This window comes from Hypanus sabinus, chromosome 3, assembly GCF_030144855.1.
Source record: "Hypanus sabinus isolate sHypSab1 chromosome 3, sHypSab1.hap1, whole genome shotgun sequence".
NCBI classification, from domain to species: Eukaryota; Metazoa; Chordata; class Chondrichthyes; order Myliobatiformes; family Dasyatidae; genus Hypanus; species Hypanus sabinus.
Window position 1 is genome coordinate 194,983,666 of NC_082708.1, and position 18,073 is coordinate 195,001,738.

An 18,073-nucleotide genomic window follows, 5' to 3' on the forward strand; every position below is an offset into this window, starting at 1 on the left:
CAACAGTGGCTGGATGGGAGATGCCAGAGAGTAGTGGTGGATAACTGTTTGTCAGGTTGGAGGCCAGTGACTAGTGGTGTGCCTCAGGGATCTGTACTGGGTCCAATGTTGTTTATCATATACATTAATGATCTGGATGATGGGGTGGTAAAGTGCATTAGTAAGTTTGCAGATGATACTAAGGTAGGTGGCGTTGTGGATAATGAAGTAGGTTTTCAAAGCTTGTAGAGAAATTTAGGCCAGTTAGAAGAGTGGGCTGAAAGATGGCAGATGGAGTTTGAAGCAGTTAAGTGTGAGGTGCTATATTTTGGTAGGACTAATCAAAATAAGACATACATGGTAAATGGTAGGGCAGTGAAGAATGCAGTAGAACAGGGTGATCTAGAAATAATGGCGCATAGTTCCCTGAAGGTGGAATCTCATGTGGATAGGGTGTGAAAAAAGCTTTTGGTATGCTGGGCTTTATAAATCAGAGTATTGAGTATAAGAGTTGGGATGTAATGTTAAAATTGTACAAGGCATTGGTGAGACCAAATTTGGAGTAAGTATTGTGTGCAGTTCTGGTCACTGAATTATAGGAAATACATCAACAAAATAGAGAGAGTACAGAGGAGATTTACTAGAATGTTACCTGGGTTTCAGCACCTAAGTTACAGAGAAAGGTTGAACATGTTAGGTCTTTATTCTTTGGAGCGTAGAAGGTTGAGGGGGGACTTGATAGAGGTAATTAAAATTATGAGGGGGATAGATAGAGTTGACGTGGATAGGCTTTTTCCATTGAGAGTAGGGGAGATTCAAACTAGAGGACATGAGTTGAGACTTAGGGGGCAAAAGTTTAAGGGTAATATGAGGGTGAATTTCTTTACTCAGAGTGGTAGCTGTGTGGAACGAGCTGCCAGTAGAAGTGGTAGAGGCAGGGTCGATTTTGTCATTAAAAAAAAAATTGGATAGGTATATGGACAGGAAAGGAATGGAGGGTTATGGGCTGAGTGTGGGTAAGTGGGACTGTTGAGAGTAAGCATTTGGCACGGACTAGAAGGGCCAAGATGGCCTGTTACCGTGCTGTAATTGTTATTATTATTATTACAAGTAATTTACCGGGTGAGTTGGTGGTAAGGTAGGCCAATGCAAAGTCAGCATTAATCTTGAGAGGAGTAGAATATAAGAGCAGAAGTTTTATGCTGAGGCTTTGTAAGGCATCGGTCAGACCTCACGGAGTACTGTGAGCAGCTTTGGGCCCCTTATCTAAGAAAAGATGTATTAGCATTGGAAGGGGTTCAGAGAAGTGAAGGGGTGAAAGTGTTAATGCAAGATGAAAATTAAATGACTTTGTGCCTGTACTCACTGGATTTCGAATATTGAAAGGTCAAGTTAGAGTGGATTTGGAGAGTTGTTTCTGAGAGTCTAGGACCAGATGCCACTGCCTGAGAGCTGAGGGCATTTAGAATAGAGATAAGGACATATTTCTGTAGCCAGAGGGTAGTGAATCTGTGGAATTCATCGCCACAAACAGCTGTCGAGGCCGAGGCATTAGGTGTTGTGGAGGTTGATAGGTTTTTGATTAGTTAGGGCATCAAAGGTTATGGGGAGAAAGCAGGAGGCAGGAGAATGGGATTTAAAGGGGTCATAAATCAGCCATGATAGAATGGCGCAGCAGACTTGATGGGCTGAATAACCTAATTCTGCTTCTATGTCTTATGGTCTTGTCTGCTTAGATGTTAGAAAGAAAACTTGTGCTGTGGACCTGTGCTAAATTGGAGCAAGAATTGAATTTGAACTGAATGGATTTGAACTTAATATGGGGTGATGTTTGGGTAACTTTCACAGCTCACTCCCTTGTGAAAACTGACTGTTTGGATGTTAGTTACATTTACAAGGTATTCTGTATGTTTCAGTTCATGGTGACCCTTTCCCAGTGGTGTACACAGACCCACTCTCTTACTCTTCAAAGCATCAAACCCCGTCCAAAAGGGAAGAAGGAGAGCAAGGAGGAATATCTTAAAAGCACACAGTGAGCATTTTCTCCTATGTTAGCAAAAGTATTGCACAAATGTTCGCTGCATTGTTTGTTACTTAATATGTATTCTGTAAATCTACCAATGCTGCTAAAAAGATAACTTACTTAATTTTGGGAATTGCTCTGAAATCACAGGAAATGAAATTTGCACAGATATTTATTTCTTAAGATGCATCAATCCATATTACAGGAAATATACTAGCAAGGATAGAAAATTGGTTGACTGACAGGAGGCAGAGATTGGGCATATAGGGGGCCTTTTCTGCTTGGCTGCCAGTGACTAGAGGTGTTCCACAGGGGTTTATGTTGGGCCCACTTCTCACATTGTATGTCAAAGATTTGGATACTGGAATTGATGGTTTTGCAGCCATGTTTGTGGATGATATGAAGATAGGTGGAGAGGCAGGTAGCTTTAAGGAAACACTTCTGCAGAAGTACTTCAACAGATTAGGAGAATGGTTGAAGAAGTAGCAGATGAAATATAGTGTAGGTCAGTGTGTTTGTGGTAATACACTTTGGTACAAGGCATAAAGTTGTAGAGTATTTTCTAGGCGGGAAGAAAGTTCAGAAATCAGAGTTGTAAAGGGACTTGGAAGTCCTTATGCAGGATTCCCTAAAGGTAAACTTGCAGGTTGAATCATTAGTAAGGAATGCAAATGTAAGCATTCAGTTTGAGAGGAATAGAATATAAGAGCAAGAATGTAATGTTGAGGCTTTATAAGGCTTTGGTTGGACTGCACAGAGTATTGTGAGCAATTTTGGGTTCCTTATCTAGGAAAGAATGTGTTGTCATCAAAGAAGATCCTGAGGAGGTTGATGAGAATGATTCTAGGATTGAAAGGGTTAATATATGAGGGCAGTTTGATGGCTCTGGGCCTGTACTCACTGTAATTGAAAAGAATGAGGGGGCGATCTCATTGAAAAGTATCAAATATTGAAAGGCCTAGATAGAGTAGAATTGGAGAGTATGTTTCTGAATGTAGGGGAGTCTAGGACCAGAATAGAGGGATGTCAATTTAGCACATTGATAGGGAGGAATTTCTTCAGCCGGAGGGCTGAATCTGTGGAATTCATTGCAACAGATGGCCGTGGAGGCTTGATAAGAAATCTTGATGAATCTTCCATAAAGCATTTAAGAGACCCTTAGATAGGCACATGGATGTAAGAAATTGCAAGGTTATGAGCTGTGTAAGAGGGAAGGATTGATAAGTTCTTGGCAGTATGGAATATCAGAGGAATCTTGGGGTCCAAGTCTGTAAGACACTCAAAGCTGCCACGCAGGTTGACTCTGTGGTTAAGAAGGCATTTAGTGCATTGGCCTTCATCAATCATGGAATTGAGTTTAGGAACTGAGAGGTAATGTTGCATCTATACAGGACCCTGGTCAGACCCCACTTGGAGTACTGTGCTCAGTTCTGGTCACCTCACTACAGGAAGGACATGGAAATCTAGAAAGGGTGCAGAGGGGATTTACAAGGATGTTGCTTGGATTGGGGAGCATGCCTTATGAGAATAGGTTGAATAAACTCGTCCTTTTCTCCTTGGAGCGACAAAGGATGAGAGGTGACCTGATAGAGATGTAGAAGATAATGAGAGGCATTGATGTTGTGGATAGTCAGAGTCTGTTTCCCTATGGCTAGCACACGAGGGCATACTTTTGTGGTGCATGGAAGTAGGTACAGAGGATATGTCAGGGATAAATTTGTTACGCGGAGAGTGGTGAGTGCATGGAATAGGCTGCCAGCGGTGGTGGTGGAGCTGAAAACAAGAGGGTGTTTTAAGAGTCTCCTGGATGGGTACATGTAGCTTAGATAAATAGAGGCTTATGGGTAAGCCTAGGTAGTTCTAAGGTACAGACATGCTCGGTAAAGCTCTGTGGGCTGAAGGGCCTGTATTGTGCTGTAGGTTTTCTATGTTTCTATGTCTGGCCTGACTAGTGTCTCATAACAGCTCATTATTATCTTCTTGCTTTCAGATTCTATTCCCCTTGAAGTAAATGCCAGTATTGCATTTGCAAACTTAACCACAGGTTCAAGCTGTAAATTGACCTTCTGGAAGTCTTGCACAAGGACTCCCCAGTCCCTCTGGATCTCTGATGTTTGTACCTTCTCCCCATTTAGATAATATTCTGCACTATTGTTCCTTTTATCAAAAGGCAAATAAGTTGTGAGGTCATGGAACCTATACAGTTTGAGGAGGAGAAGGTACTTGCTGTCTTGATGCAAATCAAAGTAGATAAATCTCCAACCTGACAGGGTATTCCCTCAGACCTTGAAAGAGACTAGTGTTGAAATTGTGGGGGCCCTGGCAGATATATTTAAAATTGCGGTATCTGCAAGTAAGGTGCTAGAGGATTAGAGGACAGCTCATGTTCTTCCGTTGTTTAAAAAAGGCTCTAAAGGTAATCTGGGAAATTACAGGCCGGTAAGTTTGACGTCGGTAGTGGGTAAATTATTGGAAGGAGTACTAAGAGATATGATCTACAAGTATTTAGATAGACAGGGACTTATTAGGAAGCGTCAACACGGCTTTGTGCATGGTAGGTCATGTTTAACAAATGTATTAGAGTTTTTCAAGGAGGTTACAAGGAAAGTGGATGAAGGGAAGGCAGTGGATGTTGTCTACATGGACTTCAGGAAGGCCTTTGACAAGGTCCCACATGGGAGGTTAGTTAGGAAGGTTCAATCGCTAGGTATACATGGTGAGGTAGTAAATTAGATTAGACATTGGCTCAATGGAAGAAGCCAGAGAGTGGTAGTGGAGGATTGCTTCTCAGAGTGGAGGCCTGTGACAAGTGGTGTGCCACAAGGATCAGTGCTGGGTCCATTGTTATTTGTCATCTATAACAATGATCTGGATGATAATGTGGTAAATTGGATCAGCAAATTTGCTGATGATACAAAGGTGTAGTGTACAGTGAGGAAGGTTTTCAAAGCTTGCAGAGGGATTTGGACCGGCTGGAAAAATGGGCTGAAAAATGGCAGATGGAGTTTAATACAGACAAATGTGAGGAATTGCACTTTGGAAGGAAAAACCAAGGTAGAACATACAAGGTAAATCGTAGAGCACTGAGGAGTGCAGTAGAACGAGGGATCTGGGTATACAGATACAAAATTCTCTAAAAGTGGTGTCACAGGTAGATAGGGTAGTAAAGAGAGCTTTTGGTACATTGGCCTTTATAAATCAAAGTATTGAGTATAAGAGTTGGAATGCTATGGTGAGGTTGTATAAGACATTGGTGAGATGGAATTTGGAGTATTGTGTGCAGTTTTAGTCACCAAATTACAGGAAGGATATCAATAAGGTTGAAAGAGTGCAGAGAAGGTTTACAAGGATGTTGCTGGGACTTGAGAAACTGAGTTACAGAGAAAGGTTGAATAGGTTAGGACTTTATTCCCTGGAGTGTAGAAGAATGAGGGAGATTTGATAGAGGTATATAAAATTATGATGGGTATAAATAGAGGTAATGCAAGCAGGTTTTTTCCACAGAGGCTAGAGGAGAAAAAAAACCAGAGGACATGGGTTAAGGGTGAAGGGGGAAAAAGTTTAAAGGGAACATTAGGAGGGGCTTCTTCACACAGAGAGTGGTGGGAGTGTGGAATGAGCTGTCAGATGAAGTGTTAAATGTGGGCTCACTTTTAACATTTAAGAAAAACTTGGACAGGTACATGGATGAGAGGTGTATGGAGGGATATGGTCCAGGTGCAGGTCAGTGGTACTAGGCAGAAAAAGCCTGTTTCTGTGCTGTAATGTTCTATGGTTCTATACATTTCCCAACTCTGTTTTCCACCTCCCATCTGCCATTTTTTGCCTATTCTTCCAATTTGTCTGTCCTGCTGCAATTGCATTGCTTCCTCAACTCTACCTACCCTCCACCTATCTTTACATCATCTGCAAACTTTGCCACTAAGCCCTCAATTCCATTATCCAAATCATTGACAAACAATGCGAAATGTAGTGGTCCCAATACTGACCCCTGATGAACACCACTTCTCACCGGCAGCTAACCAGAAAAGGCCCCTTTTATTCCCAGTCCCAGTCCCAGTCTTATTGTCAGCCATTCCGCTATCCATGCCAGTATCTTTCTTGTAACGCCATAGGATTTTATTTTGTTAGGCAGCCTCATGTCTGGCAATTTATCAAATGCCCTCTGAAAATCCAAGTAAATGGCATCCACTGCCTTTGCTTTTTCCACCCTGCTTCTTATTACTTCCTCAAAGAACTCAACAAATTTGTCAGGCAAGATTTCGCTTTACAGAAACCATGCTGACTTTGTCTTACTTTATCTGTGGTCTCCAAGTACCTTGAAACCTCATCCTGAATAGACTCCAACAGTTTCCCAACCACAGAGGTTAGCTTAACTGGCCTATAATTTCCTTTCTTTTGTCTTCATCCCTTTTTAAAGAGTGTAGTGACATTGCCATCTTCGTCCTTTGGGACCATGCCAGAATCAAGAGATTATTTAAAGATCATCACCAATGCATCTGCTATCTCTTCAATATCCTCTCAGGACTCTGGGATGTTGTCTATCTAGTCCAGGTGACTTGTCCACTTTAAAACCTTTGAGTTTGCCTAGCATTTTTTCCTTTGTAATAGCAATGGCACTCACTCCTGCTTACTGACATTCATGGACCTCTGGCATACTACTAGTGTCTTCCACAGTGAAGACAGATGCAAAGCACTCTTTAAATTCATCTGCCAATTCTTTGTCCTCCATTTGTCCTCAGCGGCATCATTTTCCAGTGGTCCAATATCATCTCTCAGCCCCCTTTTACTCTTTATATAACTGAGAAAACTTTTGGTATCCTGCTTTATATTGCCTTCATATTACTTGTTCACTTCTTATAGCTTTTTGTTGGATTCTAAAAGCTTCCCAATCATCCAAATTCCCATTCACTTTTGCTACCTTATATGCCCTTTCCGTGGCTTTTATGCAGTCCTTAACTTCATTTGTTAGCCACGGTTGCTTACCCCTGCCATTTGAGAACTTCTTCCTCTGTGGGACATATCTGTCCTGTGCCTTCTGAACTATTCCTAGAAACTTCAGTCACATCTGCTCTCTCGTCATCCCCTCCAGTATCCTCCTCCAATCCATCTGGACAAGCTTCTCTTTCATGCCTCTGAAATTCTCTTTATTCCCTTGCGATACTGATACATGTGATTTGGGTTTTTCTCTCTCAAATTGCAGTATTAATTCACTCATATTGTGATCACGGCCTCCTAAAGGTTCCTTTACATTAAGCTCTCTAATGAGATCTGGATTATTACGCAACACCCAATCTAAGATAGTCTTTCCCCGAGTAGGCTCAAGCACAATCTGCTCTAAAAAGCAATCTGTAGGCATTCAACAAATTTCCTCTCTTGTGATCCAACACCAACCTCATTTTCCCCAAACCTCTTGCATATTGAAGATCTCCATCACAATTGTATCTTAACCTTTGTCACATGCCTTTTGCAGCTCCCTTTACAATTTCAACCCCACATCTTGGCTACTATTTGGCGATCTATATATGATTCCCATGAAGGTTTTTCTACCCTTGCAGTTTCTTAACTCCATCCACAAAGATTCAACATTCTCTAGCCCTGTGTCACTTCTTTCTAAAGATATAATTTCATCTCTTACCAACAGAGCTACAACACGGCCTATGCCCATCCTTTTGATACAAAGTTTATCCTTTGATGTTAAGCTGCCAACTATGGCCTTCTTTCAGCCATGACTCAGTGATGCCCACAATGTCATACCAACCAATCTCTAATTGCGCCACGAGTTTCTCCACCTTATTCCAAATGCTACACGCATTTAAATTCAGCACCTTCAGTCCTGCATTATTCACCCTTTTGAATTTTGCCTTAATGGTACAATTCAACTTGTTGCTCTGTGTGCATTGTTACCCAGTCATTGGCTTGTCCTTCCTTACAATCATGTTACATCCATCATCTAGTTGTAAACCTGCTGGTTCATCTGTAGCTCTATCATACTGGTTCCCATTCCTCCACCTCCCCCCTGTCTAATTGCCTGCTTGAGCACTTTCCTGCTACCTTTCTACTTCACAAGGACCCAGTCAGATTTTAGCATCTTAAAACTTATGAATGCTTCCTTTTCCTTCCTGACTAAAAGTAGTGCCTTTCATGTCTTACATGGTCCCCATACCATGTTCGTGTCCTTGATTCTCACTAGAAGTTGCCAATCCTATACTCTGATCATCTGGACTTTAAACATGTTATATGTGGACACATCTAACAGCAGCTGCTCCCAATCAATGTAACTCAGCTCCTGTCTTGTCCTGTTGTAATTTGCCCCCTCCCAACTGAGTATCTTCCTGTAATATCTAACTTTGTCCTGATTTATACCTGTCTTAAAACATAATGAGTTCAGATTAATTCATCACATGCCCATTGAAACATATGTACAGTGAAATGTGGTGTTTGGATTAACAACCAACACAACCTAAGGGTTCGCTGGGAACAGCCCACAAGTATTACCACACATTCTGCCTCCAACATAGTATGTCCACAATGCTTAACAGAGCACAGAACACAACAAACAGAAAACGACAAACAACAAAGCAACAGCAAAATAAACCCATTTCTCACACCCATCTGCCTACAAATACCAAAGCAGCCTTTGCACTACATGGCAACCCTAATGCACTGTACTTCCTCAGTGACTATTACACTAAGGCAGCCCTCAGTACAGTTCAAAGCTGACTGGGAACTCTTGTGAGGCCTCTGGTACCTAATGCAGTTCCTTTAGATTCATCAGCTGTATGGAGAGGGAAAGCCTGTTGTATGGGAAACACCTTACTCTCCATATTGTATTTCCCAATCTTGTGTACAGGCTAATGTATCAGCATTATGTTATTGTCCTACCTTTTACTGCCTCACTCCACTCTGTAATGAACTGATTTGTATGAACAGGATGCAAGACAAGGATTTCACTGTACCTTAGTACATAGACCATAAGACATTGGGGCTGAATCAGACCATTTGGCCCTACCAAAGTGTACCCTACCATTTAATCACGACTGATCCATTTCCCCCTCAACCCCTTACTCCTGCTATAACCATATAACAATTACAGCACGGAAACAGGCCATCTGGGCCCTTCTAGTCCGTGCCGAATGCTTACTCTCACCTAGTCCCACTGACCCGCACTCAGCCCATAACCCTTCATTCCTTTCCTGTCCATATACCTATCCAATTTTACTTTAAGTGACAATACCAAACCTGCCTCTACCACTTCTACTGGAAGCTCGTTCCACACAGCTACCACTCTCTGAGTAAAGAAATTACCCCTCGTGTTACCCTTAAACTTTTGCCCCTTAACTCTCAACTCATGTCCTCTTGTTTGAATCTCCCCTACTCTCAATGGAAAAAGCCTATCCATGTCAACTCTATCTATCCCCCTCATAATTTTAAAAACCTCTGTCAAGTCCCCCCCTCAACCTTCTATGCTCCAAAGAATAAAGACCTAACTTGTTCAACCGTTCCCTGTAACTTAGGTGCTGAAACCCAGGTAACATTCTAGTAAATCTTCTCTGTATTCTATCTCCCTGTAACATTTCATACCTTGGCTTATCAACAACCTATCGACCTCTTGCTTAAATACTCTCAATGACCAGGTCTCTACAGCTGCCTGAGGCTACACATTCTACAGGTTCGCCACCCTCTGGCTAAAGAAATTCCATTTCATCTCAGTTCTAAATGGACATCCCTCTATTCTGTTGCCTCTGGTCCTAGTCCCCCCACCAGAGGAAATATCCTCTCAATCCAACATTTGATAGGCTTCAATAACATCCCATCCCCATTCTATTAACTTCTAATGAGTACAGGCCCAGAGTCATCAACACTGCCTGCCTTTCCATCTATCTTCATATCATCTGCAAACTTGGCCACAAAGACATCAATTCCATCATTGAGATCATTGACAACATAAAAAGAACCGGCCCCAACACCGAACCCTGCGGAACAACACTAGTCACTGGCAGCCAATCAGAAAAGGCTCACTTTATTCCCACTCATTGCCTCTTTCCATTTAGCCACTGCTTTATCCATGATAGTATCTTTCCTGTAATACCATGGTACCTATCTTGCTAATCAGCCTCAAGTGAGGCAGCTTGTCAAAGTCCTTTTGAAAATCCAAGTACACAACTTCCATTGATTCCCCTTTGTCTATCCTGCTTGTTATTTCCTCAAAGAATTCTACCAGGTTTGTCAGGCATTATTTTCTCTTAAAAACCAAGCTGACTTTGGCCCATTTATCATGTGCCTCCAAGTATCACAAAACCTCATCCAGCCTCTTCCCAACCACTGAAGTTAGACTAACTGCCTACAATTTCCTTTCTTCTGCCTCTCTCTATTCTTGAAAAGTGGAGTGACATTTACAATTTTCCAGCCATAGAGTCATATAAAAATACAGAACAGAAAATAAGATAATCCATAAAATCATTAGACTATAAGATATAGGAGTCATTTATAGGCAGTACCAACCACTGCCTTAAATATAAGTAAAAACTTGACCTTCACAGCCACCTATGAAAACAAATTCCATAGATTAACCACTCTCTGGCTAAAGAAATTCCTCCTCATCGCTTCGAAAAGGACTCTCCTTTATTCTGAGGCTGTGTCCTCTGGTCTTAGACTCTCCCACCATAGGAAACATCCTCTGCACATCCACTCTATCAAGGCCTTTCAGTTCTATAAATTTCAATTAAGTATCCCCTCATACCATAAGACCATAAGACATAGGAGCAGAATTAGGTCATTTGGCCCATCGACTCTGCTCTGCCATTTCACCATGACTAATCCAATTTTCATTTTAGCCGTAATCTCCTACCTTCTCCCTGTATCCCTTCAAGAGTCTATTAACCTCTGCCTTAAATATGTATAAGGATTTGGCCTCCACAGCTGCCTGTGGCAAAGAATTTCAGAATCATCACTCTCTGGCTAAAGAAATTCTCCTTCATCTCCCTTCTAATAGGTTGCCCCTCTATTCTGAGGCTGAATATACCTTGGTCTTAGACTTTTCCATGACAGGAAGCATCCCTTCCACATCCACTGTATCCAGGCCTTTCACCATGTGGTAGGCTTCAATGAGGTCACCTCTTATTGTTCTGAATTCTACTGAATACAGGCCCAAAGCAATCCAATGCTCTTCATATGACAAGTCATTTAATCTTAGAATAATTTTTGTGAACTTCCTTTGAACCCTTTCACATGTCAACACATTCTTTCTAAGGTAAGGTGCCTCAAACTGCTCACAATATTCCAAGTGAGGCTTCACCAGTGCTTCATAAAGCCTCAACATTACATCTTTACATTTATATTGTAGTCCTCTTGAAATGAATATATTTGCCTTCCTCATCACAGACTTAACCTGCAAGTCAACCTTCAGGGGATCCTGCACAAGGACTACAAAATCCATTCGTGCCTCAGATTTTCAAAATTTCTCTCCATTTACATAATCTACCGTTGAATGGCTTGCGTTTTCGGGAAGAATGAGGAACGTGCAGGACACGTGTATTCCAAAACTGAATAAATACTCAGATGGTAAAATACTACAACTGTGGCTGACAAGGAAAGTCAAAGTTATTGCAAAAGCAAAAGAAAGGACATATAACAAAGCAAATATTAGTGGGAAGATAGAGGATTGGGAAGTTTTTAAAAACCTACAGAGAGCAACTAAAAAATCATTAGAAGGGAAAAGCTGAAATATGAAAGCAAGCTAGTAAATATAACCATATAACAATTACAGCACGAAAACAGGCCATCTCGGCCCTTCTAGTCTATGCCGAACGCTTACTCTCACCTAGTCCCACTGACCCGCACTCAGCCCATAACCCGCCATTCCTTTCCTGTCCATATACCTATCCAATTTTACTTTAAATGACAATACCGAACCTGCCTCTACCATTTCTACTGAAAGATCATTCCATACAGCTACCACCCTCTGAGTAAAGAAATTCCCCCTCATGTTACCCTTAAACTTTTGCCCCCTAACTCTCAACTCATGTCCTCTTGTTTGAATCTCCCCTACTCTCAATGGAAAAAGCCTATCCATGTCAACTCTATCTATCCCCCTCATAATTTTAAATACCTCAACCTTCTACGCTCCAAAGAATAAAGACCTAACTTGTTCAACCTTTCCCTGTAACTTAGGTGCTGAAACCCAGGTAACATTCTAATAAATCTTCTCTGTACTCTCTCTAGTTTGTTGACATCTTTCCTAATAATATCAAAGTGGGTAGTAAAAGTTTTTTCAAGTATGTTAAAAATAAAAGAGAAATGGGAGTGGATATAACACCACCAGAAAATGAGGCAGGAGAAGTAATAACAGGGGACAAAGAGATGGCTGCTAAACTAAGTATTTTGAGTCAGTCTTCACTGTGGAAGACACTAGCGGTATGCCTGATGTTGTAGTGTTTGAAGGAAGAGAAGTGGGTGCAGCTACAAGAGAGAAGGTGCTCAAAAAGCTGAAAGACCTAAAGATACATACGTCACCCAGAGCAGAGGAGCTGCAACCTAGGGTTCTGAAAGAGGTAATGTTAGAGATTGTGGAGGCATGGGGAATGATCTTTCAAGAATCATTGGACTCTGGCATGGTGCTAGATGACTGGAAAATGTCCCAATAGTAACAGTGACATCGAGAAGCAGATAGGGAGACAGATTCTGGAATACTGCAATAATAACAGGGTTGTCATGATGGAGAATTTTAAATTCCCCAATATTGATAGGCATCTCCCTAGAGCAAAGGGTTTAGATGGATTGCAGTTTGTTAGGTGTGTTTCTTTCAGAGTATGTAGATAAGCCTACAAGAGGAGAGGCTGTATTGGGAAATGAACCTGGTCAGGTGTCAGGACTCTCAGTGGGAGAGCATTTTGAAGATAGTGATCACAATTCTATCACCTTTACCATAGCATTGGAGAGGGGTAGGAATAGACAAGTTAGGGAAATGTTTGATTGGAGTAAGGAGAAATATGAAGCTATCAGGCAGAAACTTGGAAGAATAAATTGGGAACAGATGTTCTCAGGGAAATGTATATCAGAAATGTGCAAATGTTTAGGGGATATTTGCATGGCATTCTGCATAGGTATGTTCCAATGAGACAGGGAAAGGATGTTAGGATACGGAACCATGGTGTATAAAGGTTGTTGAAAATCTAGTCAAGCAGATAAGTAAAGGTTATGAAAGGTTCAATAAACTAGGTAATAACAGACTCAGAAATAAAAAGGCAAGCGGAAAGTAGCTGAAGAATGAAATTAGGAGAGCCAGAAGGGGCCATAAGAAGTCCTTGGCGAGCAGAATTAAGGAAAACCCCAAGACATTCTACAAGTATGTGAAGAACAAGAGGATAAGACGTGAGACATCAGTGGTGGGGAAAATGCTAGAGTTGGTTATCAAAGATGTGATAACAGCACATTTGGAAAGAGGTGAAATCATCGGAAAAAGTCAGCATGGATTTGTGAAAGGAAAATCATGTCTGACGAATCTTATAGAATTTTTTGAAGATGTAACTAGTAGAGTGGATAGGGGAGAGCCAGTGGATGTGGTATATTTAGATTTTCAAAAGGCTTTTGACAAGGTCCCACACAGGAGATTAGTGTGCAAACTTAAAGCACACAGTATTGGGGGTATGGTATTGATGTGGATAGAGAATTGGTTGGCAGACAGGAAGCAAAGAGTGGGAGTAAACGGGACCTTTTCAGAATGGCAGGCAGTGACTAGTGGGGTACCGCAAGGCTCAGTGCTGGGACCCCAGTTGTTTACAATATATATTAATGATTTAGACGAGGGAATTAAATGCAGCATCTCCAAGTTTGCGGATGATACGAAGCTGGGCGGCGGTGTTAGCTGTGAGGAGGATGCTAAGAGGATGCAGGGTGACTTGGATAGGTTAGGTGAGTAGGCAAATTCATGGCAGATGCAATTTAATGTGGATAAATGTGAGGTTATCCACTTTGGTTGCAAGAACAGGAAAACAGATTATTATCTGAACGGTGACCGATTAGGAAATGGGGAGGTGCAACGAGACCTGGGTGTCATTGTACACCAGTCATTGAAGGTGGGCATGCAGGTACAGCAGGCGGTGAAAAAGGCAAATGGTATTTTGGTATTCATAGCAAAAAGATTTGAGTGCAGGAGCAGGGAGGTTCTACTGAAGTTGTACAAGACCTTGGTGAGACTGCACCTAGAATATTCTGTGCAGTTTTGGTTCCCTAATCTGAGGAAAGACATTCTTGCCATAGAGGGAGTACAGAGAAGGTTCACCAGATTGATTCCTGGGATGGCAGGACTTTCATATGAAGAAAGACTGGATCGACTAGGCTTATACTCACTGGAATTTAGAAGATTGAGAGGGGATCTTGTTGAAACATAAAATTCTAAAGGGATTGGACAGGCTAGATGCAGTAAGATTGTTTCCGATGTTGGGAAGTCCAGAACGAGGGGTCACAGTTTAAGGATAAAGGGGAAGCCTTTTAGGACCAAGATGAGGAAAAACTTCTTCACACAGAGAGTGGTGAATCTTTGGGATTCTCTGCTACAGGAAACAGTTGAGGCCATTCATTGACTATATTTAAGAGGAAGTTAGTATGGCCCTTGGGGCTAAAGGGATCAAGGGGTATGGAGAGAAAGCAGGTACAGGGTTCTGAGTTGGATGATCAGCCATGATCATACTGAATTTCAGTGCAGGCTCAAAGGGCTGAATGGCCTACTCCTGCACCTATTTTCTATGTTTCTAGAATAGGACCAATCAAGTGTGACAGTGGAAAATTGTGTATGGAACTGGAGGAGGTAGCAGAGGTAATGAATATTTTCTTCAGTATTCACTATGGAAAAGGGCCTTGGCGATTGTAGGGATGACTTACAGCGGACTGAAAAGCTTGAGTATATAGACGTTAAGAAGGTGAATGTGTTGTAGCTTTTGGAAATCATCAAGTTGGATAAGTCACCGGGACCGGACAAGATATACCTCAGGCTGTTGTAGGAGGCAGGGAGGAGACTGCTGAGCCTCTGGCTACCTCTTTGATAAGGTACCCCATGCAGAGCTTATTCAGAAAATAAGGAGGCATGGGATCCAGGGGAACTTGCTTTGTAGATCCAAAATTGGCTTGCACACAGAAGGCGAAGAGTAGTTGTAGATGGGTCATATTCTTCATGGAGGTTGGTGACCAGTGGTGTGTCTCAGGGATCTGTTCTGGGACCTCTTCTCTTTGTGATTTTTATTAATGACCTGGATGAGGAAGTGGAGGGATAGGTTAGTAAATTTGCTGATGACTCAAAGCTTGGAGGTGCTGTGGATAGTGTGGAGGGCTGTCAGAGATTACAGCAGGACATCGACAGGATGCAAAACTGGGCTGAGGAGTGGCAAATGGAGTTCAACCCAGATAAGTGTGAGGTGGTTCATTTTGGTACGTCAAATATGATGGCAGAATATAGTATTAATAGTAAGACTCTTGGCAGTGTGGAGAATCAGAGGGATCTTGGGGGCTGAGTCCATAGGACACTCAAAGCTGCTGCACAGGTTGACTCTGTGGTTAAAAAAGCATACGGTGGATTGGCTTTCATCAATTGTGTGATTGAGCTCAGGATCTGAGAGGTAATGTTGCAGCTATATAGGACCCTGGTCAGACCTCCCTTGGGGTACTGTGCTCAGTTCTGGTTGCCTCACTATAGGAAGGATATGGAAACTATAGAAAAGGTGTAGAGGAAATTTACAAGGATGTTGCCTGGATTGGGGAGCATGCCTTATGAGAATAGGTTGAGTGAACTCAGCCTTTTTTCCTTGGAATGACAAAGGATGAGAGGTGACCTGATAGAGGTATATAAGATGATGAAGGGCATTGATCTTGTGAATAATCAGAGGCTTTTTCCCAGGGCTGAAATGGCTAGCATGAGAAGACACAGCTTTAAGGTACTTGGAAGTAGGTACAGAGGAGATGTCAGGGGTAAGTTTTTTTACGCAGAGGTTGATGAGTGCGTAGAATGGGCTACCGGTGACAGTGATGGAGGCAAATATGATAGGGTCTTTTAAGAGACTTCTGGACAGGTGCGTGGAGCTCAGAAAAATAGAGGGCTATGAGCAACCCTAGGTAATTTCTAAGCTATGAACAAATTCGGCACAATTTTGTGTACTGTAGGTTTTCTATGTCTCTATGTTTCTAAAATTGCAAATGTTACCCCACTCTATATGAAAGGTGGAAGGCAGCAGAACAGAAATTATAGACCAGTTAGCCTGACCTCAATGGTTGAGAAGATGTTAGTGTCAATTGTTAAGGTTGAGGTGATGGAGTACTTTGTGGCACAGGACAAGATAGTACAAAGTCAGCATTGTTTCTTTCAGGGAAAATCCTGCCTGACGAACATGTTGGAATTCTTTGAGGAATTACAAGTAGGATAGATAAAGGGGATGCAGTGAATGTTGTGTATGTGGACTTGCAGAAGGCTTTTGCCAACGTGTCACACATGAGGCTGCTTACCAAGTTAAGAGCCCATGGTGTTACAGGAAAGTTACTGACATGGTTAGAGCATTGGCTGATTGGTAGGAGGCAGCGAGTGGGAATAAAAAGATCATGTTTTGGTTGCTGCCAGAGACTAGTGTTCCACAGGGGTTGGTGTTGGGACTATTTTTTTATGCTGTATATTAATGATTTGGATGATGGAATAGATGGCTTTGTTGCCAAGTTGCTGATGACACAAGGATTGGTGGAGGGTCAGGTATCGTTGAGGAAACAGGTAGGATGCAGAAGGACTCAGACCAATTAGGAGAATGGGCAAGTAAGTGGCAAATGAAATACAATGTTGGGAAATACATGGTCATGCACTTTGGTAGTGGAAATAAATGTGCGGAATATTTTCTAAATGAGAAGAAAATACAGGAATCTGAGATGCAGAGGGACTTGGGAGTCCTTGTGCAGAACATCCTGAAGGTTAACTTGCAAGCTGAGTACGCGGTGAGGAAGACAAATGCCATGTTAGCATTCATTTCAAGAGGTCTAGAATAGAAGAACAGGGATGTGATGCTGAGGCTTTATAAGGCACTGGTGAGACCTCACCTTGAGTATTGTGAACTGTTCTGCGCTCCTGAATTCAGAAGGATGAGAGGTGTTCTCAATTAAACCTTTAGAATGTTGAAAGACCTAGACAGATTAGATGTGAAAAGGATGTTTCCCATGTTGGGAGAGTCTAGGACAAGGCGGCACAGCCTCAGGATAAAGGGGCACTCTTTCAAAACAGAGATGCAGAGAAATTTCTTCAGCCAAAGGGTGGTGAATTTGTGAAGTTTGTTGCCACATGCAGCTGTGGAACCCAGGTAGTTAAGGCAAAGTTCGATTGGTTCTTGATTGGACGTGGCATCAAAGGTTACGGGGAGAAGGCCGGGAACTGGGGTTGAGGAGGAGATAGAAAAAAGGATCAGCCATGATTGAATGGTGGAGCAGACTTAATGGGCCAGATGGCCTAATTCTGCTCCTGTGTCGTATGGTCTTAATGGTCAATGTAAGTGCATGACCATACACTATTCAACACTATATTCCATCTGCCATTTTTTGCCCATTCACCTCATCTGTCTTAGTCTTCTATAGCTTCTGTACTTCCTCAAAACTACTTACCTCTCCACTTATCTTTTTATGATCTGCAAATTTTACAGCAAAGCCTTCAAATCCGTTAACCAAGTCATTGACATATAAGGTAAAAAGAAACATTCCCAGCACAGACCCCTGTGGACCACCACTCGTCACTGGCAGCTTTATTCCCACTCTTTGCCTCCTGCCATCAGCCACTACTTTAAACATGCTAGACCCTTCCCTATAATACCATGGGCTCATAGCTTGCTAAGCATCCTCATGTGTGGCACCTTGTCAAAGGCCTTCCAAAAATGCAAGTACACAACAGCTACCAATTTGCCTTTGTCCATACTGTGTGGCATTTCCTCAAAGAATTCTAACAGATTGGTCAGGCAAGAATTTCCTTTGTGGAATCCATGCTGACCGCAGTCTACTTTGTCACGAGTCTCCCAAGTACCCCAAAACCACATCCTTAACAATAGACTCCAACAT

At 42.1% G+C, this 18,073-nt stretch overlaps 1 protein-coding gene across 4 annotated transcripts in view; it reads left to right on the forward strand.

Moving 5' to 3' along the window:
* fbxo41 (F-box protein 41) overlaps positions 1–18,073 on the forward strand; it is a 519,821-nt gene that overhangs the window by 226,150 nt on the left and 275,598 nt on the right. For all 4 annotated transcript variants that reach the window (XM_059965939.1, XM_059965936.1, XM_059965938.1 and 1 more), the window contains exon 7: positions 1,896–2,011. In XM_059965939.1, the coding sequence (XP_059821922.1) occupies positions 1,896–2,011 (116 nt within the window). The remainder of the gene's footprint in view (positions 1–1,895; positions 2,012–18,073) is intronic.